Raw genomic sequence first — 27607 nt, 5'->3', positions numbered from 1 at the left:
AATAGGCTGTGTCCGGGCCAGGCTCACGATATATTGTGCCGTTTCATGTTTTAGTTTTTAAAATAGTTAAGTAAAAAATTTGCACTGTGAGCTTAGCCTAAAAGGGTTATCATGAGCAGTCATTTAGCAGTTTTTGGTATGTTATCCGTAAATTGAAAAGAAATTAAAAATGTAAACAGGATTGTTATAGAAATGTTATACAACCCTAAAATATGATTTGTTTATTTTGTTTTTATTTTAGGGAGCTCAAGGACTTTGGATTCTTGTATGAAGGATGCACTCATGTTTCCAAGAACAATCTGAACAAAAACATCCAGTACAAGTATGTTGTTTTACAGAGTAATGGACGTGAAGAATATGAGTACATTTACGGTGAAACGACAGACAAATTGCCCATTATCAACCGCTGCCTGTTCATGCCTTCAAACTATATCATTAAAGGAGGTGAGATTACTATAACTCAAAGGTCTTCTTTATGTTTTCATTAACTTTACTATCAAGACATTGAAATCTCACCTTATAGGACAGTGTCTGTTTTGTTGTTTTAATAACAATGACCTGTCCTTAGGATAGGTCATCAGTATCATATTGGTTGGGCTCTGAAAGGATCGCTTCCTTCTCTAAGACCACCTTGGTTTGAGTCTCACTCTGGATCCAGGGAGAGATATTTCTCAGTGTTGCATACAAATGACACGCACAAGAAGGTAGCTGAGAAATACTCTGGTTTATTGCACCTGAAGCATCGTCTTTCATAGACAGTTAAGACATATGTGGCTAAATTAGAACAAAAGACTCCATACCCTCCCCTATCATAAAAACAGGAATGTGGCTGTACACATTAGGACACAGATACGCAACTTATCTAGACAAGATAGATGCTGATTCATGCAAAAATGGAGAATCACAGTTTCCCTTCAATCCCCTCTTAGAACCATTAAATTATATGACATGGTTCTTTCTCAGCTTTTCTTTTTTTTTCTCTATACTTAGCAAGGTACTGCTGGTATCCTTCGAGGGAGTGTTCATCAGCGGTGTGGTCTGTGCTTTTAGAGGAGGGCATAAATGTTGATCAATGAAAAAATGACATGTTATTAACTCCTTTGGACAGTATTATGCGGAAACATGGTATAACACAGAGGACTATACCCCCTATGGTTATGAATTTAACTAAAATTACAATCCCGAGTTGTACTAAAGCTTGCTTCCAGTTAGTGACTGTGGCAAAACCAACCTCGCCACTGGGTTTTGGAGAGGCCTGTTTACCAGCCTCTTGCCTCAGGATTATGGCCCATACTAACTTTAAAGGAGAAGACAGACCGGCCGCACAGCTTAAATCTGTCTTTGGAATTGTATTTTGTTATGTGAGGGTACCCAGATAGCTAATTTTATTGTATTCGTGTATTCTGAGTGCCATTCACCTAATGATATGCACTCAGACTTGAGCTATCTTGGGATATGTTAAATGTCTGTGTTTGCTGTGGGGGTGTGACATTGTGTGTTTGGGTGATGATTTCTGTCCTGTTGTCTCCACATGTGTATTGGCGATTTCCCTTTGTCCTGAGAGATAATTGAATTCCTCCTCGGGTGTCTCCAGGGCAGAGAGGAGGAAACCATGATGCATTGTGGGGATGTTTTGTGTCTGTGTATCCTGAGTTGCTACGTATCTGTCCTGTGTCACAGTCTTCCTTCTGGTCCCCTAGGGGCGTGTCCACCAGATGGGGACCTGCATAAATACTGGCGGGTAGCCCTCAATAAAGTGTTCCTGTTTTACCCTTTATCATGTTGAGGCTGATGTTTGGGTAACTGATCGACGCTGGGGATTGCTATACGCTGAAGATTTTCTATACTCCCCTGGCTATAACTACTAGCTCTTGTAAGAGCTGTTCCTGCTCTCTGGACTTAGGAGAGGTTGACCCACTGGAGCCTGGAGCCTTGTCGTAGGTCCAGGGTGGGTAGGAGATGGTGAGACCTCAACCAAGCTTCGGCGGTTCGTGGGGTCTGAAGTGTGTACGGTGTCAAGTGGAGTGCTTGGAGTCCTCAGAAAGCACTAGGAGCATCTATCAACGGAGGTACCCGGTCGGGGTGCCAGGAGATCCGTTACAGTGACCCACCCGAAATATTGGTCCCAGGGATTTGAAATACCTGAATTTCTTTTCAGTTCCACCGATAGGTCTTCTAGTTTTTGTATTGCAATAGTGACTTTTCCATCGGGACCTGTGTTATTAGGTATGAAGGTGCAACATGAAGCGGGATCTGTGAGTACTTTACACACTCCTCCCTTTTCAGCAAGCATCATGTCTAATACCATTCTATTCTGGAAAGTCATAATAGAGTCTGCCTGTATTTGTTCTGCTACCCCCTGGAGGGCGTCTCTGGTATAGTTCACAAATCTCTGGTCATAATAGATGTAGTTAATCCAATCTACATTTTTGTTGATAGTGATCATTGGGATTATGGACTCGAAACCCGTTGCTACTTGATCCCTGGCCTTGAACTCATCTGGAACCCCTCTTGGGACCCCTATTGTGTCAATATACACATGTGGATCAAAGCTACCCTTTGGAAGGGAGCGACAGGTGCGTGTGTGGATATAAGTGGGTTCCATTTCTACCTCAGTGAAGATATGGAGGTTCATGATTGCTTTGGTGAGGGCACATTCTCCTTTCCAGGTTCCTTCTAACCTCGACCTAATTTTCCCATCTCCACATATTCGGCATATGTCCCCTAATGAGTGTACCTGTTGTTGGGTTTTATTAGTATTTATTTTGCTATAAGTATGACAGTATCCTTTACTAAAATTTCCCAAAAATCTTCCTGATTTGTCTCCCTTATAGCATGTGTAATTCCCTGGATATACGTGTATACCCTCTTCAGCCCTTGTGATCTTTGTAAGGATAGGGTACTTTGCTTTCCAGTGTTCCAAAAGCTCCAGCTGTGAAGTGTTGTTAGTAAAGAGCTCCAGAAAACATTTCTCTACATTAGTAGGGAGGTTTAATGGTACAGTCCCCAAGTGTGGTTTTGCTGCTCCGCAAATATAACAGTTTGATCTGTTCACAGATGCAGCGCTATACTTCATCCACTCTAGCCACAGATTAGTATCAGAGAACCCAGCCTCCATTGCTAGAGTATCCTTGTATGTGGGGTCTGCTACAGCCATCATGTCACTGAAGGTTTGTGTGTGAGGTTTCAAAATGTTAAAAGTTTCCTTTGGCTCTCCCATTCGGCCGACCCATACATATCTTTTATATATATAGGAGTCAGACGGGTATTGCCATTGCTTCGGAACCACCAACCCAAAATATACTTGCCCTCATCCATTTTGGAGGGGCTCTCAATATTCAAAACTAGAGGTAACCCTGTGCCCTTGGGTTTTGTCAGAGTCATTCTTTTCAGTAAAGACCTTCCCTTTGCATCCTTTCTGTCTAGTGCACTTTGTGGTCTATAGCCCCAATTTTCTCCAGTATTCCATCCCACAGATCCCCAATTTTTACAATTCTCCCCCCAGTAATCATCAGAAACACATAAAAATCCTTCTCCATATCCTGGATAGTACCAGTCTCTACTGGCTTCCACAAACCCAGTTTGCCATTGCTACTTTTCTTGATCCTTGGGACACCCTTTTATTTGGCAAAAGGTGAATTTATAGGTGGCAACCTGGGTGTCAGTGGAATTATACCAGAGGGTGTACCGATCGTCTTTTTTTTTGGTAATAGCTACTTCAGCATAATTGCCTGCAAGGAAAGTCAGTATAGTCAGTACTGCTCGTTGCTACCTCCTTTTCTTGGTCCCTTTTTCCGAGGTCAGGGCTGTCTGCCCCGTTAGTACCTCAGTATGAGCTTCTGGAGCGTGCTGGTATAGTTTGACTCTCGTAGCGTGTATCCAGGTCTAGCTACCTTCTGTCAGGATTGCTGTTCTGGTCACTGCTACAATCGTGGTGGGTGGTCCAAACGCGAAGTCGCCTGGTGCTTTTCCTTTCTTAAGGGTCTTAATCATCACCTTATCACTGGGTCTATAAGGGTGAGTAGCATCCTGTGGAAGAGAAGGAGACTTACAAGCAACTTTTTCCTCTATTTTATTCAAAGTGGTAATCAGCTGTCTGACGTACTCATCCCTGATGAGGTCAAGATCCCCTTCCTGAGTTATTAGGGGTTGTTTTATCCATGGGGTGGGAAAAGGCCTCCCCATTAGGATTTCAAACGGGGACATTCCTAGTTTCTTGTTAGGGGTCATTCTGATTTCAGCAAGTATTATTGGTAATACCTGTTTCCACCTTTCAAAGGTTCCTGAGGTAGCTTTCCTCAATTTGTCTTTTATTGTCCTATTCATTCTTTCCACAATGCCTGAGCTTTGTGGGTGGTAGGGAATATGAAATCTCCATTCTATTCTCAAACTCTTAACTAAATCCTTATTTACTCTAGATGTGAAAGCTGGTCCCTGATCAGATTCTATTCTCAATGGGAATCCCCAACGTGGGATGATCTCATAGGTGAGTATCTTGGCAACTGTCCTTGCGTCCTCTGCCTTGGTAGGGTATACTTCTGGCCACCTTGAGAACATGTCCACTACTACGAGTGCATACTCCTGTTTACCTTTTGTTCTAGGGATGTGTGGGAATTCTACCTGCAGGTGTGTGAAAGGTGTGGTGGGGTAGTCTAGATGTTGGTGTGTCACGTGTACATTGTTATTTGGATTATTCCTCAGACATGTAATGCATCTTTTCACATAATCCTTGACCATTTCGTCAGCATTGGTAATGTAAAAATTTTGCTTCAGTAGTGTGCACGTGGTTTGTATGCTGTTGTGTCCTACACCATGAAAGTGTGCAATAAAAAGGGGTGCACTGTGACGGGGAATGCATGGTCTCCCCTCTTTGCAGAGTAATCCGGATTTCGGATTCTTCTGTAATACTGGATAACACCAATCCTCCAACTCTGCCAGCGGAGCAGAGCTTTGGAGGTCCACTACCATCTGTGTCTCCTCAAGGGAAGGTGGTGCTAGGAGGGACAGTTGGAGGGTGTCTGGAGTCTGGAGGGCCGCATTCTTTGCTTCTGTATCTGCAAGTGCGTTACCTTTGGAAACATGATCCTTGCCCCCAGTGTGTGCCTTGCAATGTACTATGGCCAATTCTGAAGGTAGTTGGATGGCCTCAATCAATTCAGTGATTAGTTGTGAGTGTGAGATATGCTTGCCATCTGCTGCTGTGTATCCTCTTCGTTGCCAGATGACCCCATACTACCCCCTGGGCGTATCTACTGTCCGCGTATATTGTGACAGGTCTATCTTTGTGTAATTGGCAGGCACGGGTAAGGGCAATCAGTTCTGCTGCTTGTGCGGACTGATAGGGGATGGGTTTTGCCTCCAGTACAATATCAGGTAGCATGACAATGGCATAACCTGCATGAAAGGTATTGTCATTAGGTCTGCTGCAAGATCCATCAACAAAAACTTCAGGTGGTACGGATGAGAGATCTAACCTAGGTGAGGTCTCCTAAGTAATGAGTAAGTGCAGTCATGAGGTTCGGGTAATTTATCTTGTTCACTTTTGAGACCTAGGAGAGCGTTGAGAATGGGCGCGGGGCCTGCAGTCTGGGCTGCATAATGTATTTCAAGTGAAGGATTACTGAGAAGCAGGATCTCATATCCTGATAATCGCTGAGCAGTCATGTGTTGGGTGTGTACGCCTTTGAGGAGGCCCAAAACATCATGAGTTGTGTGTAATACGGTGTGGTGACCAAGGGTCAGAGTGGTGGCCATTTTTACAACCATTGCACATGCTGCCAGTGACCGAAGGCATACCGGCATTCCTTGTACGGTGACAGGCATCACCTTTGAGAAAAAAGCACATGGGCGCAGCTTACCTCCGTGGTACTGGGTCAGAACCCCCGCCATGGTTTTACAGTTGTCTCGTGCAAACACATGAAATGACAGTTTGTAGTCAGGGAGGCCTAGACCAGGACTTGACATTAAAGAACATTTCAAGTAATCAAATGCATTCAACATTTCAGTGGACCATCTTACAAGATCTGAACATTTCAGAATGTGTGGTTTGCCTAAGAATATTGTCATAGTAGGAGCAGTCAGGGATCCATTGTCTGCAGTAACCAATCATACCAAGGAAGGATAGCAGTTCCTTCTTGGTCTGCGGGGTGACCAGGCCCGCTACAGACTGGATTCTTCCTGGACTGATTCTCCTTTCCCCCTGTGTGAGGACAAAGTCCAAATATTCAACTTGCTTTTCACACCATTGCATTTTCTTTAGTGACACTTTGTGCCCACATAACAACAACCATTGTAGTAAAGACAATCCATCTGCTCTGTTGGCCTCCTCTGACATACTACATAGTAACAAATCATCCACGTATTGCAGGAGGACGGAACCTTGGGGAGGGTGCCATGGTTTTAAAGTGGCTTGGAGGACAATGCTGTACACAACAGGTGAATCAGCATACCCCTGGGGCATTCTGCACCAGGTCAACTGCCTCCCCTCAAAGGAAAAAGCAAAAAAGTAGTCTGGTCTGCTTGTCAACAGGAATGGAGAAGAAGGCATTTTTCAGGTCAATCACACTAAAAAAGGCAGCGTCTGCAGGTATGAATGAGAGGAGCTGTGTTATGTCTGGTACTATTGGTGCAATAGGTACAATGAGGTTATTAATGGCCCTAAGGTCCTGCACAAACCTGACAGTTCCATCTGTTTTGGCCACGGGGTTAATGGAGGTGCAGTATGGGGATACTGTCTCATTTAATATGCTCTTTTTTAGGAACTGTTCCACCATTGTTTTAATACCTTCCAGTTTCTCTTTGGACAACGGGTATTGTTTCTGATAGACTGGGGCTGCTCCTATCTTTAGAGTAGCCCGATATGGCGTACAGTCAATGAAACCAGTATTATAGTCACCTTGTGACCAGAGTTGTGGGTCTAACCGTGTCAATTCTGTGGGCGTGTTTGTAAGGCTCAACAAGAAATGAGATTTGGTGATTGGTATCATATCTGACCGGACGTGTAAGCCCTTCTGCGAGGCGAATACCTTGAGACGAAGTTTGCAAAACAAGTCACGTCCCAGAAGGCTCACAGGGCAGTCAGGTATAATGTGGAAAGCATGTTCAGTGATATAATCTCCATCTGGTGTTTGTAATGGTAAAGGATCTGTTTGGTAGGTTTTAGTGAGTATCCCATTTAGAGATCCCTTGTAGAGATCCCTACACAGATCACTTGTGGTAGCACCGCTATCTACCATAAACCCAACTTTTCGGCCCCCCACTCTCAGGACAATTATGGGTGATTCTTTCCAATGGTTCGTGAATCGTGATCTGTGTAAAAGTGGGAATACCGTCCTCCGGGCAACATCAATATTGCTGTTGTCGGTTCCAATCAATGGGGAACCTGGGCCCTTGAGGGCCTTGACTCTGGGTCTGGTTGGTTTGATTCTGTGGTGTTGGTTGGGACGGCCCTTGGGGCGATTTTACCCTTCTAGGATATGGGCATTGACGAGCCCAGTGCCCTTCCTGTCAACAATTATAGCAACTGTTTCTATCATTCCTGGGGGGGTTACCCTGTTGTTGGGGCTGATTTTGTTGTGGAGGCCTATTCTGTGTTTTCTGCCACTGTGAGGAATTATTCTGCCTTCTATTTGTGTTTCTCGCTCCCTGAAAATTATGTGTAGTGATTTTCTTTACTTCAAAACACCCTGCTGCTTCCTTTTCATATAGATGTCTCTCAAAGTCTGAAATGTTATCTGATGTCCAAGTGGAGATATTTTGTTTGACTGTGAGAATGAGACCGGGGAGGAGATTGTTGATAAACATAGAAATGAGCAAACTGTCATTGTTTACCAATTGGAGGCTGGCCTCTTGGCTCCAGCAGTCCTTGAACCTCTTCCAAAAATCAGGCACAGTCTCATTGACCTTTTGTTTGCATGCTACGGCTATCGGGAGGGATGATCTTTGTTTAAAAACCTCCAACATGTGTTGACTTAGTTCAGTCCACATTGCCTCTCTTCCTGCCTCTGTAATGAGGGCAGAAGTAGGGGCAGTGGCATTTTTTTGAATGTCATTTATAGCAGGTACTTTTGTCCAATCCCACTCTGAGTGTGTACCTATTATGCCATCTATAATCAGTTTCATATTCTCCTGCGTATAGTTTCTTCCCTTGCATGCTCTTTTTAAGTACATCAGCTTCCCTTGTGGCGCTATGTTGGGTTTAGGACAATGCTTAGCTATCCTGTTAATGTCTTCTACTTCTATGGGCTTTTTCATTAATTGATCACCTATAGTCATGAAAGGGAAGTGACTTGTTGTTGCTTCTTCCCTTTTCACCTCTTTCCCGCTCCTAAGGATTATAGGACCAAGATATATGGTTGATCCTGTAGCCCCTTCTCCTTCATCATTTAAGTGTGCATCGGGAAGAGTGGCACTGAGGGGGTTAACATAGTTGCTCTGGTCGGGTGCCAGAGTTGCTAAGGGTGACGTGGCTTGACCAGACGGCGGTCTCACCGTCGCCAGGGGGGAATGGAGGATTTAGAGGTGCTCTGACTTTACTTATTACATGATGGGCAGCCATAACTTCTATATCTTCTTCATTAAAGGATGGATACATCTTAGACTTTGGGTGGTTATCCCTGACATTTGGGGCTGTGGCCGCATGATAGGGCAGTGGTGGAAGGGGGGGTTCTTGGGGGTCTCCCTGTTTCCTGAGATACTGTTCTAATTTATATTTCTTTGTTTCATCAGGGAAACGTTTAGGTCTTTTAACACTCTTTCCCTTCCTGTCATACCAATGTGGGGCTATCCCTATCCATTGTTCTCCTCCCTTTTGCATGTATGACATATTCCACTGTGGATCGGGGTCAAAATATGGCCAGGTATCCTTATCGCCTAGGCACAATCCCTTAACCATATCCATATGAAATGGGCTATTATCCCCGTCCCTAGGAAATGGGCTACAGCTCTCCATGAACTCTGTCCACCCGGCTATATTGTTCACCCAAGGGTTTATCAGGTAGTAATTTGTGGGACTGACTCGGGCAACATATTCTTTACAGGTCTCTCCTACATTAGGAGGTGGATATTCAGCTTTAGAATTGCCGCCAGGCACGCCACCCATACTTCTTAATTCAGCAAAAACACAACACAACAATGAATCACTGTGATTTACTTACATACACTTACCACCCGGACAGTATCTTAACACAAACAGATATTCTTAGTGCTCTATAATATCTTATCTTCTAAAAGAGGGTCAACCCAAGGTAGGTCAAGTCTCCCTGAGACTATTTTATCCTTAGTACCCCTGGCACTATGTAATTTGTTGACAATTACTAACACAATGATCTCCCTGAGACCCCGTGACGTGTCCCTGACACGCGTAAGACTTATGGATCGAGACGTGGCCAGTGCCCTCGGTTCGGAAGATAGACAAACTGGTGTATATTCTTACCGGACACAAGGATGACCCTCTCGATCCCGGACCGATCCCCCAGCTGAAAGGATCGCTTCCTTCTCTAAGACCACCTTGGTTTGAGTTTCACTCTGGATCAGGAAGAGATATTTCTCAGTGTTGCATACAAATGACACGCACAAGAAGTTAGCTGAGAAATACTCTGGTTTATTGCACCTGAAGCATCGCCTTTCATAGACAGTTAAGACATACGTGGCTAAATTAGAACAGAAGACTCCATACCCTCCCCTATCATAAAAACAGGAATATGGCTGTACACATTAGGACACAGGTACATAACTTATCTAGACAAGATAGATGCTAAATTGATTCATGCAAAAATGGAGAATCACAGTTTCCCTTCAGGCTCTAACTCTTTGCACTCATATTAGGCTACTTTCACACTTGCGTTAGGAGCGGATCCGTCTGGTGTCTGTACAGACGGATCCGCTCCTATAATGCAAACGCTTGCAACCGTTCAGAACGGATCCGTCTGCATAACTGTTTTTTTTTTCAGATCTGATTTTTCACTTCGTGAAAATTTAGATCCGACAGTATATTCTAACACAGAGGCGTTCCCATGATGATGGGGACCCTGCAAGTTAGAATATACTAAAAGAACTGTGTACATGACTGCCCCCTGCTGCCTGGCAGGTGCTTCCAGGCAGCAGGGGGCAGACCCTCCCCCGTTCCCTGTATTTAACTCATTGGTGGCCAGTGCGGCCGCCCCCCCCTGCCTGGCAGCACTTACCTGCGATGTCTGTGACCTGCGATGTGACCTGCGATGTCTGTGACGTCTCTGTTGGACTAAATAATAAAAACACTATATGGCCCAATGTATGCCAAAAACTCTATACTGTATATACTTTAACTCTTTCACTACCGGAGGTTTTTTTGTTTTTGCATTTCATTTTTCTTCCCTATCTTCCTTGAAACATAACTTTTTAATATTTCCATTCACATAGCTGTATGGGAGCTTTTTTTTTGAGGGACAAGTTGTACTTTCTAATTCCACCATTAATTATGGCATAAAATGTAGTGGGAAGTGGTAAAAAAAATTCCAAATGGGGTGGAATTGGGAAAAAAACACAATTCCTCCACCCTTTTACGGGTTTTGTTTCCACAGCGTTTGTGGCAAAACTGGCCCATGCACTTCATTCTCTGTGTCAGTACGATTACAACTATACCCCATATGAATAGTTTTTTTATGTCTATAAAGTGTAAAAATAAATGAAAACTTTAAAAAACTAATTTTCTTTTACATCACCATATTCTGACCCGTATAACTTTTTTATACTTATGTCTACTGAGTTATATAGGGGCTATTTTTTGCGGGACAATCCGTAGATTTTTTTTTATACCATTTTCGAGTGTGTGTGACTTTTTGATCACATTTTATAAAAAATTTTGGGGTAACAGAAGCAATGAAAAAATGGCAAAGCGGACATTTTGACAGTTTTTTACATTACGCCATTCGTCGTATTGGAAATTATATATATTTTTTCATTTATTAGTACGGGCGTTTTCGGTCGCGGTGATACCCATGATGTTTATATTTATTGTTATTTAGGTATTTATTTATTTTATTATACGGAAAGGGGGGCGATGTAAACTTTTATGTTTTTTTATTTTTTTTTATATATTTGTTAACGTATTTCCTGCACTATAATATGCTCTGTACCATAAGATGCACCTCAGGTTTAGACACCAAAAAATGTCTTCTTATTAAAGGGGTTCTCGGGGCTTTTAATATTGATGACCTATCTTCGGGTCACTTGGCACTCCTGCTGAACAGCTGTATGAAGAGAAGGTGCATGTGTCTCTCTTCCTGCTCACTGCAGCTTTGCCTTAAACATAGCAGAAGCGAGCAGGAAGACAGATGGGAGACGGCACGTGCACACCGCCGTAGATTTCTGGCTTTATTTGCACAAAAAAAAAACGGTGTAAATGAAAATTAATTTGTCTCGTCTGCTGGCCACATCCCTTTCCCACCCTTGCCATGTCCACTTCTGGAAAATTGGGTAGGGCGACCTAAAAAGAGGCACGTATTTAAAAGCCACTTTCTGGTACAAGAGAGATGATAAATGTTAAGCGTTTAATGTCTTTTTTACTTGCTGTTTTGTGGCTTTTGTATTTTATGAAATATTGTAACTGCATTTTCTTCATTTGCCTCCTAAAAACAGAATTAAAAGTTGATTAAAAAAATTGTATGTACCCAAGAAACTATGCAAATTTCAGTATTGTTGTATTCTAAAAAGTCTTAGAATAAAGTTAACATGATGAGTTGATGACCATAAAAATAAATCCCAAAGAACAATGGCTCAGCCATTTACTAGTTGCATGGTAAATTGTCTCAGCCTGTGATTGGCAGAGCGCAATTTCCTATGTGTCAAGATGGGACCAGGAAGTAGAGGTGAATAAAAAGTTGCAGACCAGTAAAGTTCTTTTGGCATTCAAGTGAGCAATAATTCTATACTCACGACCATTTGTGGAAACCTTCCAGCAATATCTCCTTCCCAACCATGCACAGGAGGGGAGTATGGCATCTTTTATTTTATCTTCAACTCCCTCTGAGCCCTTTGCCAAAAATGTTTCCCTGTTTGAGAATTTGTCACTAAGGGATTATGCACTAAGGGGAAATGCACTTACTGTGTCTGATTTATGCACCAACTATGAATTCAGGAGTACAATAAAAGTCTCTTCCCATTACCTTAATTGCATTGGTACACAAATATTGTTGAGCAATTTCTCCTTCATCCCGCCCCTTGGAATCTATCAGTAGGAATTAAAACCATATGTCCTCTACAGGATTTATTCATGACTGTTTTGTTTGAAAACATATAAAAAAGGGCAAGTTTGTCTCCTGTTTACTTTAAAGCGGTTATCCAGGAATTGATAATGCTGACATGTCCATAGGATAGGTCATTACCGCACCAGCAGGGGTCCGAGTCCCAATCAGCTGTTTCAGGGAGCCACTGCACTCACTGGAGCTCTAGTGAGTGCATAGGGCTCCCGGCAGCTTTCCAAGCATAGCGCCGAACGTTGTATAGTGGTAGTACTTGGTATTGCAACTCAGCCCTATTGACTTGAATGGGACTGAGCTGCAACTAGGCCATGTGACCGATGTGCGGTGATGTCACATGGCATAGGAAGCAGCAGCAGGGCTCATGGAGCGCAGGCCTCTTCTAACAGCTGGTCTGCATGGGTCTTGTGTGTCGACTCCTCGCTGATCTAATATTGGTGACATATCCTGAGGATAACCCTTTTAATCATTCATTTCTAGATTTAAGGCTTTTTTTAAAGGGAACCTGTCACCGGGATTTTGTGTATAGAGCTGAGGACATGGGTTGCTAGATCGCCGCTAGCACATCCGCAATATCCAGTCCCCATAGCTCTGTGTGCTTTAATTGTGTCAAAAAAACTATTTGATCCATATGCAAATTAACCTGAGATGAGTCCTGTACGCGAGATGAGTCAGGGACAGGACTCATCTCAGGTTAATTTGCATATGTATCAAATCGTTTTTTTCACACAATAAAAGCACACAGAGCTATGAGGACTGGATATTGCGGATGTGCTAGCGGCCATCTAGCAACCCATGTCCTCAGCTCTATACCCAAAATCCCGGTGACAGGTTCCCTTTAAGTAATGTTTGTGAAAACTGCCAATTTTGCAAGGACCGTCTGACGATCTGTTGCTCGTAGGGTTGTCCAGACTCCCTGTTGGCACATGTCAGTGGGAAAGAAGAATAGGGCAAGTTAAATTTTAACACCAAATCCTTTTGTTCAAAAGGCAGAGAAGTCATTGCCAGAGGTGTCTGTCAGCAGCTTAAACGGGTTGTCCAAGTTGTGGAAAAAAACATAAACACTTTAAATCTGATCTTTCTGCAATATATACGTAAGATAAGCAAGTTTTAGGGGAAAAAAATTATATTTACTCATTTCCCTAGTTCTTTTCTGGCCCTTTGTCGATATGCATTTGCAGAGCTTGGGGGAGGGGGGGGGGGTGTATCAACAATCTGAATAATATTGCTGCCCTGTCTGCAGTCTGACTGCTGCGATACTCATGTTGTATGTGTGGGACCAGCTGTACAGTACAATGACATTGCTGATACACACAGGATCTTCCCCCTACCTGTTCTTGTGCAATGCTCTGCAGACACTTCTTCACAGCCAGTACAAGAGCTCAGAGGAGAGAACTTGTCAGCTCTGTGTTGGAGGGAGGATCCTGTGCACAGGATCCTATCTTCAGTGCTTGGAGAAGAGAAAACCCTGCAGCTGCACAGTACCTGAGTTAGAGCCTCCAATCCTGAGTGTGTGCTGCTGAAGAATCCAGTGGGAGGGAAGACACAGGTTCTCAGCCAGCAGATCAGGCAGTGCAGGGGGCGTCGCTTGTCGCTCCAACCAGCCCAGCCTTCACAGTGATGTTCCGTGCACAGAGGCAGACCTGCTCCCTCCTGCCCCCTCAGGGTTGTGGACAGAACGTTATCAGAGCAGAAAAGAAGCTGACATCACAGGTCATGAGACTCTCAGGGCCACTGTAAATGAAGTAAGTGAATTGAAAACTCCCTACATTTATATTTGCTTAGTTAGAACCATAGAAAGAACACAACAATATCTTGGACAACCCCTTTAATCTCATCTCACTATTTATTTGACAGCTATTTAAGGTATATGCCTACATTTGGTGTTCCTTTAAAGAGAACCTTTCATCACTACATGCAGGAAACATATTATAGAGCAGAAGGAGCTGAGCAGATAGTTTTATGGGAGAAGATTCATAAAAACTTCAGATGTTTCTGAGCTCAATTCAGACGCCATATTATCAGTGACTGAAAGCATTCTCTGTGCAAATGTGTATACAAAGTTCTAAGATAACTCCTGTGTACAACTGAAACCATCTTTTCTGTTACTCCATATTGTCTTGCAGCAGCGCAGTTATTATGTTCCATGGCAAAGTTTACAACTTTAAGTTTGAAACTGGCTTCATATTTCTTTCTTCTTGCTGGTAGAGCCATGATCTTGGATCTTGACTGTTAGCCATTTGTATACTGTACTGTATGTACTGGTGCTGTACTGTATGAACCGGTACAGATACTGGTGCTGTACTGTATCTACAGACACTGGTGCTGTACTGTATTCACCACCACATGTATCTGCTCCCCAGATAGACACTGTTTTTTCACCACAGATAAGATGCACACCAAACTTCATTAGAGATCCGCCGTTCCAAAATTAGAATTGGCTGAAGTGCAGATGCTCCTGCTTCCCCCTGCCTTCACTCAGAATCACCAATCCAACCCAGTATACAACAACCAGCCAATCACGGCAAGCAATGTACCGGTATTTTCTGTGCACACTGCATACAAAGCCTGCTTGGATTGGGTGGGTCAGCTCTCCCTGCCTGCCCAGCCCTCCCTCTCTTAAAGACAATCTGAGCGGTAGTACGCAATGTGATACTGCCGGCATGAGAAAACCACTGAGAGCAGGGAGAGGGGGCTGCTTCAGGAGCGGATGGCCGGGATGCAGCGCACGGTGGCTCAGCTAGCCTTCAGTCCGGCTAGGAAGTAAGTTTCAGCACGCCGTATACCGGCATATAAGACGACACCCAGCGTATAAGACGACCCCCGACTTTTGAGAAGATTTCCATGTGTTAAAAAGTAGTCTTATACGCAGGAAAATACAGTATTTGCTCAGCTCCTCATGCTCTATAAGATGCTGCCTGCTGATTGCACTGCATTTCATGGTGGCAGGTCCTCTTTAACCACCTCCGGACCGCTGTACGCACAGACGCGTCCTGGAGGTGGTTGTTTCATTCCGAGTGGACGCGCCGGCGCGTCCTCTCGCGAGACGCGAGATTTCGGTCTCAGCCGGCCCGCGCATGCGCATCGCGGGCCGGCAAAAGTTCGAGGAGAATTGCATCAGCAACCTGCCAGCCAATGATCGTCGCTGGCAGGTTGCTGATTTTTAAAAAATCGAATCACAAGCCAGATAACAGATCATATTAGTAAATATGATCTGTTATATGGCTTCTCTGCTCCTGTGCTGGTCCTTTTCGTCGGTTGGATCCAGCACAGGAGCAGACTGAACTGTGAGTACACCAAACACTACACCTTAGCCCCAGATCACCCCCCTGCACCCCAATTAACCCTTTGATCACCCCTTTGATCGCCCCTGTCAATCACTAGTGAAAGGAAAAAAAGTGATCAGTGTAAACTGTCACTTTTTTTTTTTCACTGGTATTGACTGATAGGTTTTAGGGATAGTTTAGGCCCCTTGGTCAGGTAGTTAGCGTCAGTTAGCGCCCACCCCACCGCACCGCAGTCACTTTTATTCGCTGATTAGCGTATCGCTAATCAGCATTTGTACTTTTATAGTATCTGTAAGTGATCAAAACTGATCACGGTCAGATCTATAATAGTATTAGTGTCACTTTAGTTCGCCCTCCACCCAAAACGCAGTGTTTGCCCGATCAGGCCTGATCGGTCGCCCACACGTGCGTTCACCCACACCCGCCCCACCGCAGTGACAAAAAATTATTATTTTTTGATCACTGCACATTCACTTTACACGCACTGCGGCGATAAAAAAATCAGTTTTGATATTTTTTATCAACCGCAGCGGCCTCCGGTACTTTGCTAGCCTCCCCTTTGTAAGACAGGTTTGCTTTTTTTCTTGGGTAGTCTCAGGGAATACCCCTAAATTTAGTAGTCCAAAATGTCAAACAGGGGGTATTCTTCTGAAGAGGCCTACAGGATTCTGACCCAGTCGGATGAGGAGTGGGAACCCTCATCTGACGAATCTAGCGGGTCAGAATATGAACCTGTGGAAAGCAGTGGCTCTCTGACCCAAAGTTCGGACGAGGAGGTGGAGGTCCCTGGCAGCACCAGGCGTACCCGGCCCCGTGTCGCTAGACCACAGGTTACGCAGGATCCGCTTCAAGAGCAGCAGAGTGGGGCTGTCGCTGCCGGATCACGTGGTGAGGCATACACCAGCAGCGCAGCCCTTCCTGGACCTAGTACCAGCACTGCCGTACAACATGGTGAAGTAGCGAGCACCAGAAGGGCAGTTGAAGCTGGTACGGTGGCACGTGCAGTAGTTACCCCGTCGCAGCCACCTCGCAGACAGGCCCGTAGACCCCCTAGAGTCCCTGAGGTGCTGGCAAACACTGATTGGCAGTCACCAACTTCAGCCGCACCTGTAGTTCCCCCTTTCACCGCCCAGTCTGGAGTTCGGGTTGAGACGGCTCAAATCGGTTCGGCCCTGGGATTTTTTGAGCTGTTCTTGACTGCGGAGCTCTTGGACTTAGTCGTGGCAGAGACCAACCAGTATGCCACACAATTTATAACCGCAAACCCGGAAAGCTATTATGCCCAGCCTTTCCGGTGGAAACCAGTCCAAGTTTCCGAACTTAAAATTTTTCTGGGCCTTCTCCTCAACATGGGCCTGACAAAAAAACATGAATTGCGGTCATATTGGTCCACGAACCCAATTCATCACATGCCCATGTTCTCTGCTGCTATGTCCAGGACACGATTTGAGACCATCCTGCGTTTTCTGCATTTTAGCGACAACACCACCTCCCGTCCCAGAGGCCACCCAGCTTTTGACCGGCTCCACAAAATTCGGCCCCTCATAGACCATTTCAACCAGAAATTTGCAGATTTGTATACCCCTGAGCAAAACATCTGCGTAGACGAGTCCCTAATACATTTTACCGGGCGCCTTGGCTTCAAACAATACATCCCAAGCAAGCGTGCCCGGTATAGGGTCAAATTGTATAAGCTCTGTGAAAGGGCCACAGGCTATACCCACAAATTTCGGATCTATGAGGGAAAAGATCAGACCCTGGAGCCGGTCGGTTGCCCTGACTACCTGGGGAGCAGTGGGAAGACAGTCTGGGACTTGGTGTCACCCTTATTCGGCAAGGGGTACCATCTTTATGTGGACAATTTTTACACAAGTGTGGCCCTCTTTAGGCATTTGTTTCTAGAACGGATTTGCGCCTGTGGCACCGCGCGAACTAGTCGCGTGGGCTTCCCCCAACGGCTTGTAACCACCCGTCTTGCAAGGGGGGAGAGGGCTGCCTTGTGTAACGAAGAACTGCTCGCGGTGAAATGGAGAGACAAGCGTGACGTTTACATGCTCTCCTCCATTCACGCAGACACGACAATCCAAATTGAAAGGGCAACCCGTGTCATTGAAAAGCCCCTCTCAGTCCACGACTATAATGCGCTCATGGGAGGGGTGGACTTCAATGACCAGATGTTGGCTCCCTATTTAGTTTCCCGCAGAACCAGACGCTGGTATAAGAAGGTGTCTGTATATTTAATTCAATTGGCGCTGTACAATAGTTTTGTTCTCTACAGTAAGGCTGGGAGAACAGGATCCTTCCTCAAATTCCAGGAAGAGATCATCGCGAACCTCCTTTACCCAGGAGGTTCCGTGGCCCCATCCACCAGTGTAGTTAGCCGTCTACACGAGCGACATTTCCCCAGTGTCGTTGCTGGTACCTCAACCCAACCGCCACCCCGAAAAAAAATGTCGTGTCTGTAGCAGGAGTGGAATAAGGCGTGACACCCGCTATTTCTGTCCTGACTGCCCTGACCACCCTGCCCTATGCTTAGGTGAGTGTTTCCGGAAGTACCACACACAGGTACACCTAGCATAGGGATTGCATCTCACAGGACAGGCACACAGGGCTATTAGGGCCCTTTTACTCACAGCTGCTGCAAACCTCTCCTTTCACCTGGGATAAAGTGCATAACGTACTTCGCCACATCTTTGGGCGATTTGCGCTTTGCACATTGTCCCATGGGGAAGGAGAGGTTTGTTCTATAAAGGTAAAAAAAACTAAACAAAAAAAAAATTACCGGTAAGTAAAAAAGTTTAAAAAGTTTAAAAAAAGTTAATATGTTCTGTTCTAAAGTTAATAAAGTTATTGCTTTGCGGCCTGGTTTTTTCTTTTTTGTTTTGTTTTTTTTACCTTCCAGGTGGACCAACCGATCGACTAGCTGCAGCACTGATGTGCATTCGGACAGAAGCATTGCGCTGCTGTCAGATTACACGCAAGTCGGTGTATGCGGCGCTGCAAGACGAGATTTCTCCTCTGCAGTAAAAGATATGTTTGCCGAGGCATATGAGCTGAGGAGGTGGCGGTGTTCATATACTTTGGCAAACACTTTGTATATATAAAAAAAAAATCCCGGCAATGATTTATTCATCCACATCGATTGATGTGAATGGAGAAATCGGGTTTGCCAGGGCATACGAGCTGAAGTGGGTATGGATGTTGGGCGGAGCTCCTATGTCCTGGCAGACGCCTTTCCCCTCCTTTTTCTTTTTTTGGCAGAGATTTTTTCATCCACATTGATCGATGCGAATGAAGAAATCTGTGCCGTTCATTTTTTTCTTTCAGCCCAGAGGCTGAACGGAAAAAAAAAATCTCATTACCTGTATGCTCAATATAAGGAGAATAGCAGAAACTCCTAATGCTGGGCATACATGTAATGATTGCGGAGACCCTCAAATGCCAGGGCAGTACAAACACCCCACAAATGACCCCATTTTGGAAAGAAGACACCCCAAGGTATTCGCTGAGGGGCATATTGAGTCCATGAAAGATTGAAATTTTTGTCCCAAGTTAGCGGAAAGGGAAACTTTGTGAGAACAAAATCGAAAAAAAATCAATTTCCGCTAACTTGTGCCAAATTTTTTTTTTTTCTATGAACTCGCCATGCCCCTCATTGAATACCTTGGGGTGTCTTCTTTCCAAAATGGGGTCACATGTGGGGTATTTATACTGCCCTGGCATTTTAGGGGCCCCAAAGTGTGAGAAGAAGTCTGATATCCAAATGTCTAAAAATGCCCTCCTAAAAGGAATTTGGGCACCTTTGCCCACCTAGGCTGCAAAAAAGTGTCACACATCTGGTATCTCTGTATTCAGGAGAAGTTGAGGAATGTGTTTTGGTGTGTCTTTTTACATATACCCATGCTGGGTGAGATAAATATCTTGGTCAAATGCCAACTTTGTATAAAAAAAATGGGAAAAGTTGTCTTTTGCCAAGATATTTCTCTCACCCAGCATGGGTATATGTAAAATGACACCACAAAACACATTCCCAACCTTCTCCCGAGTACGGAGATACCAGATGTGTGACACTTTTTTGCAGCCTAGGTGGGCAAAGGGGCCCATATTCCAAAGAGCACCTTTCGGATTTCACAGGTCATTTACCTACTTACCACACATTAGGGCCCCTGGAAAATGCCAGGGCAGTATAACTACCCCACAAGTGACCCCATTTTGGAAAGAAGACACCCCAAGGTATTCCGTGAGGGGCATGGCAAGTTCCTAGAATTTTTTATTTTTTGTCAGAAGTTAGTGGAAAATGATGATTTTTTTTTTTTTTTTTTTTTTCATACAAAGTCTCATATTCCACTAACTTGTGACAAAAAATAAAAACTTCCATGAACTCACTATGCCCATCAGCGAATACATTGGGGTCTCTTCTTTCCAAAATGGGGTCACTTGTGGGGTAGTTATACTGCCCTGGCATTCTAGGGGCCCAAATGTGTGGTAAGGAGTTTGAAATCAAATTCAGTAAAAAATGACCTGTGAAATCCGAAAGGTGCTCTTTGGAATATGGGCCCCTTTGCCCACCTAGGCTGCAAAAAAGTGTCACACATCTGGTATCTCCGTACTCAGGAGAAGGTGGGGAATGTGTTTTGGGGTGTCATTTTACATATACCCATGCTGGGTGAGAGAAATATCTTGGCAAAAGACAACTTTTCCCATTTTTTTATACAAAGTTGGCATTTGACCAAGATATTTATCTCACCCAGCATGGGTATATGTAAAAAGACACCCCAAAACACATTCCTCAACTTCTCCTGAATACAGAGATACCAGATGTGTGACACTTTTTTGCAGCCTAGGTGGGCAAAGGGGCCCATATTCCAAAGAGCACCTTTCGGATTTCACAGGTCATTTTTTACTGAATTTGATTTCAAACTCCTTACCACACATTTGGGCCCCTAGAATGCCAGGGCAGTATAACTACCCCACAAGTGACCCCATTTTGGAAAGAAGAGACCCCAAGGTATTCGCTGATGGGCATAGTGAGTTCATGGAAGTTTTTATTTTTTGTCACAAGTTAGTGGAATATGAGACTTTGTATGAGAAAAAAAAAAAAAAAAAAAAAATCATAATTTTCCACTAACTTGTGACAAAAAATAAAAAATTCTAGGAACTCGCCATGCCCCTCACGGAATACCTTGGGGTGTCTTCTTTCCAAAATGGGGTCACTTGTGGGGTAGTTATACTGCCCTGGCATTCTAGGGGCCCAAATGTGTGGTAAGGAGTTTGAAATCAAATTCAGTAAAAAATGACCTGTGAAATCCGAAAGGTGCTCTTTGGAATATGGGCCCCTTTGCCCACCTAGGCTGCAAAAAAGTGTCACACATCTGGTATCTCCGTACTCAGGAGAAGGTGGGGAATGTGTTTTGGGTTGTCATTTTACATATACCCATGCTGGGTGAGAGAAATATCTTGGCAAAAGACAACTTTGTATAAAAAAATGGGAAAAGTTGTCTTTTGCCAGGATATTTCTCTCACCCAGCATGGGTATATGTAAAATGACACCACAAAACACATTCCCAACCTTCTCCCGAGTACGGAGATACCAGATGTGTGACACTTTTTTGCAGCCTAGGTGGGCAAAGGGGCCCATATTCCAAAGAGCACCTTTCGGATTTCACAGGTCATTTACCTACTTACCACACATTAGGGCCCCTGGAAAATGCCAGGGCAGTATAACTACCCCACAAGTGACCCCATTTTGGAAAGAAGACACCCCAAGGTATTCCGTGAGGGGCATGGCAAGTTCCTAGAATTTTTTATTTTTTGTCACAAGTTAGTGGAAAATGATGATTTTTTATTTTTTTATTTTTTTCATACAAAGTCTCATATTCCACTAACTTGTGACAAAAAATAAAAACTTCCATGAACTCACTATGCCCATCAGCGAATACATTGGGGTCTCTTCTTTCCAAAATGGGGTCACTTGTGGGGTAGTTATACTGCCCTGGCATTCTAGGGGCCCAAATGTGTGGTAAGGAGTTTGAAATCAAATTCAGTAAAAAATGACCTGTGAAATCCGAAAGGTGCTCTTTGGAATATGGGCCCCTTTGCCCACCTAGGCTGCAAAAAAGTGTCACACATCTGGTATCTCCGTACTCAGGAGAAGGTGGGGAATGTGTTTTGGGGTGTCATTTTACATATACCCATGCTGGGTGAGAGAAATATCTTGGCAAAAGACAACTTTTCCCATTTTTTTATACAAAGTTGGCATTTGACCAAGATATTTATCTCACCCAGCATGGGTATATGTAAAAAGACACCCCAAAACACATTCCTCAACTTCTCCTGAATACAGAGATACCAGATGTGTGACACTTTTTTGCAGCCTAGGTGGGCAAAGGGGCCCATATTCCAAAGAGCACCTTTCGGATTTCACAGGTCATTTTTTACTGAATTTGATTTCAAACTCCTTACCACACATTTGGGCCCCTAGAATGCCAGGGCAGTATAACTACCCCACAAGTGACCCCATTTTGGAAAGAAGAGACCCCAAGGTATTCGCTGATGGGCATAGTGAGTTCATGGAAGTTTTTATTTTTTGTCACAAGTTAGTGGAATATGAGACTTTGTATGAGAAAAAAAAAAAAAAAAAAAAATTCATAATTTTCCACTAACTTGTGACAAAAAATAAAAAATTCTAGGAACTCGCCATGCCCCTCACGGAATACCTTGGGGTGTCTTCTTTCCAAAATGGGGTCACTTGTGGGGTAGTTATACTGCCCTGGCATTCTAGGGGCCCAAATGTGTGGTAAGGAGTTTGAAATCAAATTCAGTAAAAAATGACCTGTGAAATCCGAAAGGTGCTCTTTGGAATATGGGCCCCTTTGCCCACCTAGGCTGCAAAAAAGTGTCACACATCTGGTATCTCCGTACTCAGGAGAAGGTGGGGAATGTGTTTTGGGTTGTCATTTTACATATACCCATGCTGGGTGAGAGAAATATCTTGGCAAAAGACAACTTTGTATAAAAAAATGGGAAAAGTTGTCTTTTGCCAGGATATTTCTCTCACCCAGCATGGGTATATGTAAAATGACACCACAAAACACATTCCCAACCTTCTCCCGAGTACGGAGATACCAGATGTGTGACACTTTTTTGCAGCCTAGGTGGGCAAAGGGGCCCATATTCCAAAGAGCACCTTTCGGATTTCACAGGTCATTTACCTACTTACCACACATTAGGGCCCCTGGAAAATGCCAGGGCAGTATAACTACCCCACAAGTGACCCCATTTTTGAAAGAAGACACCCCAAGGTATTCCGTGAGGGGCATGGCAAGTTCCTAGAATTTTTTATTTTTTGTCACAAGTTAGTGGAAAATGATGATTTTTTATTTTTTTATTTTTTTCATACAAAGTCTCATATTCCACTAACTTGTGACAAAAAATAAAAACTTCCATGAACTCACTATGCCCATCAGCGAATACATTGGGGTCTCTTCTTTCCAAAATGGGGTCACTTGTGGGGTAGTTATACTGCCCTGGCATTCTAGGGGCCCAAATGTGTGGTAAGGAGTTTGAAATCAAATTCAGTAAAAAATGACCTGTGAAATCCGAAAGGTGCTCTTTGGAATATGGGCCCCTTTGCCCACCTAGGCTGCAAAAAAGTGTCACACATCTGGTATCTCCGTACTCAGGAGAAGGTGGGGAATGTGTTTTGGGGTGTCATTTTACATATACCCATGCTGGGTGAGAGAAATATCTTGGCAAAAGACAACTTTTCCCATTTTTTTATACAAAGTTGGCATTTGACCAAGATATTTATCTCACCCAGCATGGGTATATGTAAAAAGACACCCCAAAACACATTCCTCAACTTCTCCTGAATACAGAGATACCAGATGTGTGACACTTTTTTGCAGCCTAGGTGGGCAAAGGGGCCCATATTCCAAAGAGCACCTTTCGGATTTCACAGGTCATTTTTTACTGAATTTGATTTCAAACTCCTTACCACACATTTGGGCCCCTAGAATGCCAGGGCAGTATAACTACCCCACAAGTGACCCCATTTTGGAAAGAAGAGACCCCAAGGTATTCGCTGATGGGCATAGTGAGTTCATGGAAGTTTTTATTTTTTGTCACAAGTTAGTGGAATATGAGACTTTGTATGAGAAAAAAAAAAAAAAATCATAATTTTCCACTAACTTGTGACAAAAAATAAAAAATTCTAGGAACTCACTATGCCCATCAGCGAATACCTTAGGGTGTGTACTTTCCGAAATGGGGTCATTTGTGGGGTGTTTGTACTGTCTGGGCATTGTAGAACCTCAGGAAACATGACAGGTGCTCAGAAAGTCAGAGCTGCTTCAAAAAGCGGAAATTCACATTTTTGTACCATAGTTTGTAAACGCTATAACTTTTACCCAAACCATTTTTTTTTTACCCAAACATTTTTTTTTTATCAAAGACATGTAGAACAATAAATTTAGAGCAAAATTTATATATGGATGTCGTTTTTTTTGCAAAATTTTACAACTGAAAGTGAAAAATGTAATTTTTTTGCAAAAAAATCGTTAAATTTCGATTAATAACAAAAAAAGTAAAAATGTCAGCAGCAATGAAATACCACCAAATGAAAGCTTTATTAGTGAGAAGAAAAGGAGGTAAAATTCATTTGGGTGGTAAGTTGCATGACCGAGCAATAAACGGTGAACGTAGTGTAGGTCAGAAGTGTAAAAAGTGGCCTGGTCTTTCAGGGTGTTTAAGCACTGGGGGCTGAGGTGGTTAAAGGAACACATAGGAAACTTTAGTTTTGTGCGTAGTTTTCCTTTAGGTGTCTCAGCGGACATTGTTTAATGCAATAACAGTATTCTTTGTCCTTCTTAGAGTGGCATCAGTATGATGACGTGTGCCTTAAAAAGAATGAAGGTTTTCTGAAATCTCTGAAGAAATCTTTGGAAAATGTGTGGAAAAGTGAATATAAATCCATCTATGAAAAGAAAATGAAGGCGGGTGAAATCATGCTCAGCAGCATTTACACTATTCTGGAGACCTGCGATGAGATCAATTTGTCTGGCTTTTTTCAACAACTGCAGCAGTTTTATTATGTGGCGGCACGTTTTACTGTGGATAAAATAGTAGACTGGCATTCCCAGAAATATGACAAAGAAAAGGTATTTATAGTAGTCATTGATTGAACTATTAAACCTATTTGTGGCACATAAATAGTACACAGAAACAAACCAAAATATATAAAAGATATCTTCCAGTTTTATGTAAACAAAGCTTCCCTATCATTGCATGAAAATAATTATCACACACCATAGAATGATCTATATGTAGTGGCAGTAATACTTATTATTTTGGGTATCTTTCTTCTCTTCTGCTGTTGGTAATTGTATTGTATATAGCATGGTAGGGTTGATGACACTGACAAAAATGATACCTGGTGGTGGAGAAAAATGAACTTTTACAAATATACAAATGAAGTATTTGAGCACCAGGAGGCGGGATTATGCGTTTCTATACACGGGTGCGCAGGCGCAGGATCTCAGTGTTAGACAAGAGGGTCTAGCACTGTCAATCTAAAGGCAGGGGGTGTGAACTACAGCAGAGGGAGCACCATGGGTGTTGCTGGAGCGGTGCTCGAGCCACATAAGCTCGTCTCCTGGTGCTCAAATACTTCGTAGAGGTTTCGTTTTTGTTAGTGTCATCAACGCTATTAGGCTATACGCCTGGAAGGGTAAGGTTGATCCGGGTGACTGCTTTACTGCTCTAAACCATGTCAGATATTACCATTAAAGGAACCTGTCACCATAAAAATGCGAAGTAGGGCTACTTTCACACCTCCAGTGTAAAATCCCGGCATGTCTATTCCGGCAGAGAATCGGCCGGACACAAAACGCATCATGCAGAGTTTTGTGTCCGGCTGGTTCTCCGCTTGTCTGCTGGAATGCATACGTATCTCCACCGTATCACATTATGTGGTGTGAACATAGCCTAATCTGCATCCAGCATGTTATAGAACAGGAGGAGCTGAGCAGATTGATAGATAGTTTTGTGGGAAAAGACTTAGTAACATTAGTATTAGTATTTCATGCATTTAAATTCTTCGTTATTTTGGGTTTTGAAGTCAAGGAGACGGCCCTATCAGTGATTGACAACTGTGTGTGCACAGTCATAGAGGGAAGGCTGTCAATTACTGATAGGACCGCCTCCTTGACTTCACAGCCCAGAATGAGCAGAGTTATAAATGGATAAATTACAAGTTATACTAAATATTTTCCCATAAAACTCTATATCAATCTGCTCAGCTCCTCCTGCTTTATAACATGCTGCCTCCAGCTCAGATACCATGTTCAATGCGACAGGTTCCCTTTAACCCTTGAACACTCTGGGTTAACTCCCTAAACAACTGTAGACTACTGTCACGGCGGGGAGTGGGGAAAACCCACCCCCACCGTGCAACGGCTGAGGCTGCAATGTCAGATAGCAGGGAACAGGGAGCAGGTCACCTCCTAATGTAACCCTGAGCTCTCCCTAGACTCCTAGGTCATGAGCCACCTCAGAAGGTAAGGGGGCTCATGCTCACCAACCTAGGACCCTGCTATCCCTGCTATGCCCTAGGCCTGATGACAGGGCAGAGACCACCCATTCATCCTTCACCACGGATGAATGGTGTCTCCAGAGGCCCATTAGCAGACAGGATGCAAGACCATGGGATAAACAGTACGGCAGGTAAGTTACACAGCAACCTAACAATGCTATCCACACTTACCTGCCGCAGCCGAGATGGACGGAGGCTCCAGGCTGGGAAAACCACAGTCTTGCCTTCGCTTAACCTCTCCGGGAAAGCACGCCCCTTCCGGAGCCGTAACACAACCACAATCAAACCTCCAAGCAAAACCCACACCATAATTACATACACCAGGTGGGGGGAGGAATGACAAAAACACACCGGAGGGGACAACAGACACAGCAAAGGAAATAGAATAATAAATAAGGGTGACTCACACAGACATAATCACAAACAGCCCAGGAGCAGAGCTCCACACCAAGCTGACAACCAAGATCAAACTGACCTTCAGGGTCCACCACACCAACATATAAGGAGGCCTGAGGTCACACCCACCACACGTACCAGACACACCTTAACCCCGTGCATACCAAAATGGGGAAACACCACATCCAAGGAAAAGTGCCTCACATGCAAACCACGTTGCCAAAGGCATCCGCATGTGAAGACACAGAGTCACGACCTAACAACGGGTCGTGACAACTACCACAGATATTGGCTATTGACCTATAAATCACTCTAGACATCCAGTAATTGTACCAGGAACATCATCCCTAACCTCAGAATTATCATATATATATATATATATAAACATGTGACGTAGTGTATAAAAAGTTGACAAAGTGAGTTTCGGAAATGTTTCCATCATAAGCGGCAAGGTAACCAGGGTTTCTTAGTATTTTACAGTCTGCATTCAAATACCCTCCATTCTGTTGACAACTATTAGGTTAGGTTTTCATGTAATGGCAAACAAGTCTGTTGTGGACCTGTGGCAACATCCACGTTTTACAAGCAGATTTTCCGAGATTTCACCCTAGACATAGCAATGCACAGTGAAAATCGGCAAAAAATGTTTCACTTTCTGGATTTAAAATGTTTCCCGCATGTCAGTTTCCATGTGGATTTTCCAAAGAGCGTGAATGGTATTTAAAAAAAAATCATGTAAACATACCCTTAAAGGCATTCTCCGAGATATATATTATAAAAATGGCTGGACATTTATCAGATTAATAAAGAAAAATGTTATACTTACTGTCCTGAATCCTCTCCATCCCAACGCTGCCAATCTCTTCTCCCTGCCACTGCAGCCATGGCATAATGGTTTAACTGAAGTTGTGACATGCCCCTATACCGCATGTGACTGCTGCAGCCAATCACTAGCGTTACACAGCATACAGTGGTTACATGTTTTATATGGCCACGTCACTGCTGCAGTCAGAACAACATCCGCTCTGGATGGAACAGCGACCCTTGAATGCATTTTATATTAAATCTTTTTGATTCACATTTTGAAAAATAAGGAA

General features: G+C 43.7%; 1 protein-coding gene across 1 annotated transcript in view; it reads left to right on the top strand.

Moving 5' to 3' along the window:
• LOC121005804 (E3 ubiquitin-protein ligase RNF213-like) overlaps positions 1 to 27607 on the top strand; it is a 407639-nt gene that overhangs the window by 164731 nt on the left and 215301 nt on the right. Inside the window, exons 6-7 of the mRNA XM_040438594.1 lie at positions 242 to 444; positions 24395 to 24681. Coding sequence (XP_040294528.1) covers positions 242 to 444; positions 24395 to 24681 — 490 coding nt within the window. The remainder of the gene's footprint in view (positions 1 to 241; positions 445 to 24394; positions 24682 to 27607) is intronic.

Source organism: Bufo bufo, chromosome 1 (genome assembly GCF_905171765.1).
Source record: "Bufo bufo chromosome 1, aBufBuf1.1, whole genome shotgun sequence".
NCBI classification, from domain to species: Eukaryota; Metazoa; Chordata; class Amphibia; order Anura; family Bufonidae; genus Bufo; species Bufo bufo.
Note: the sequence above shows the minus strand (reverse complement) of the source record. Positions and strands in the feature narration are given on the sequence as shown.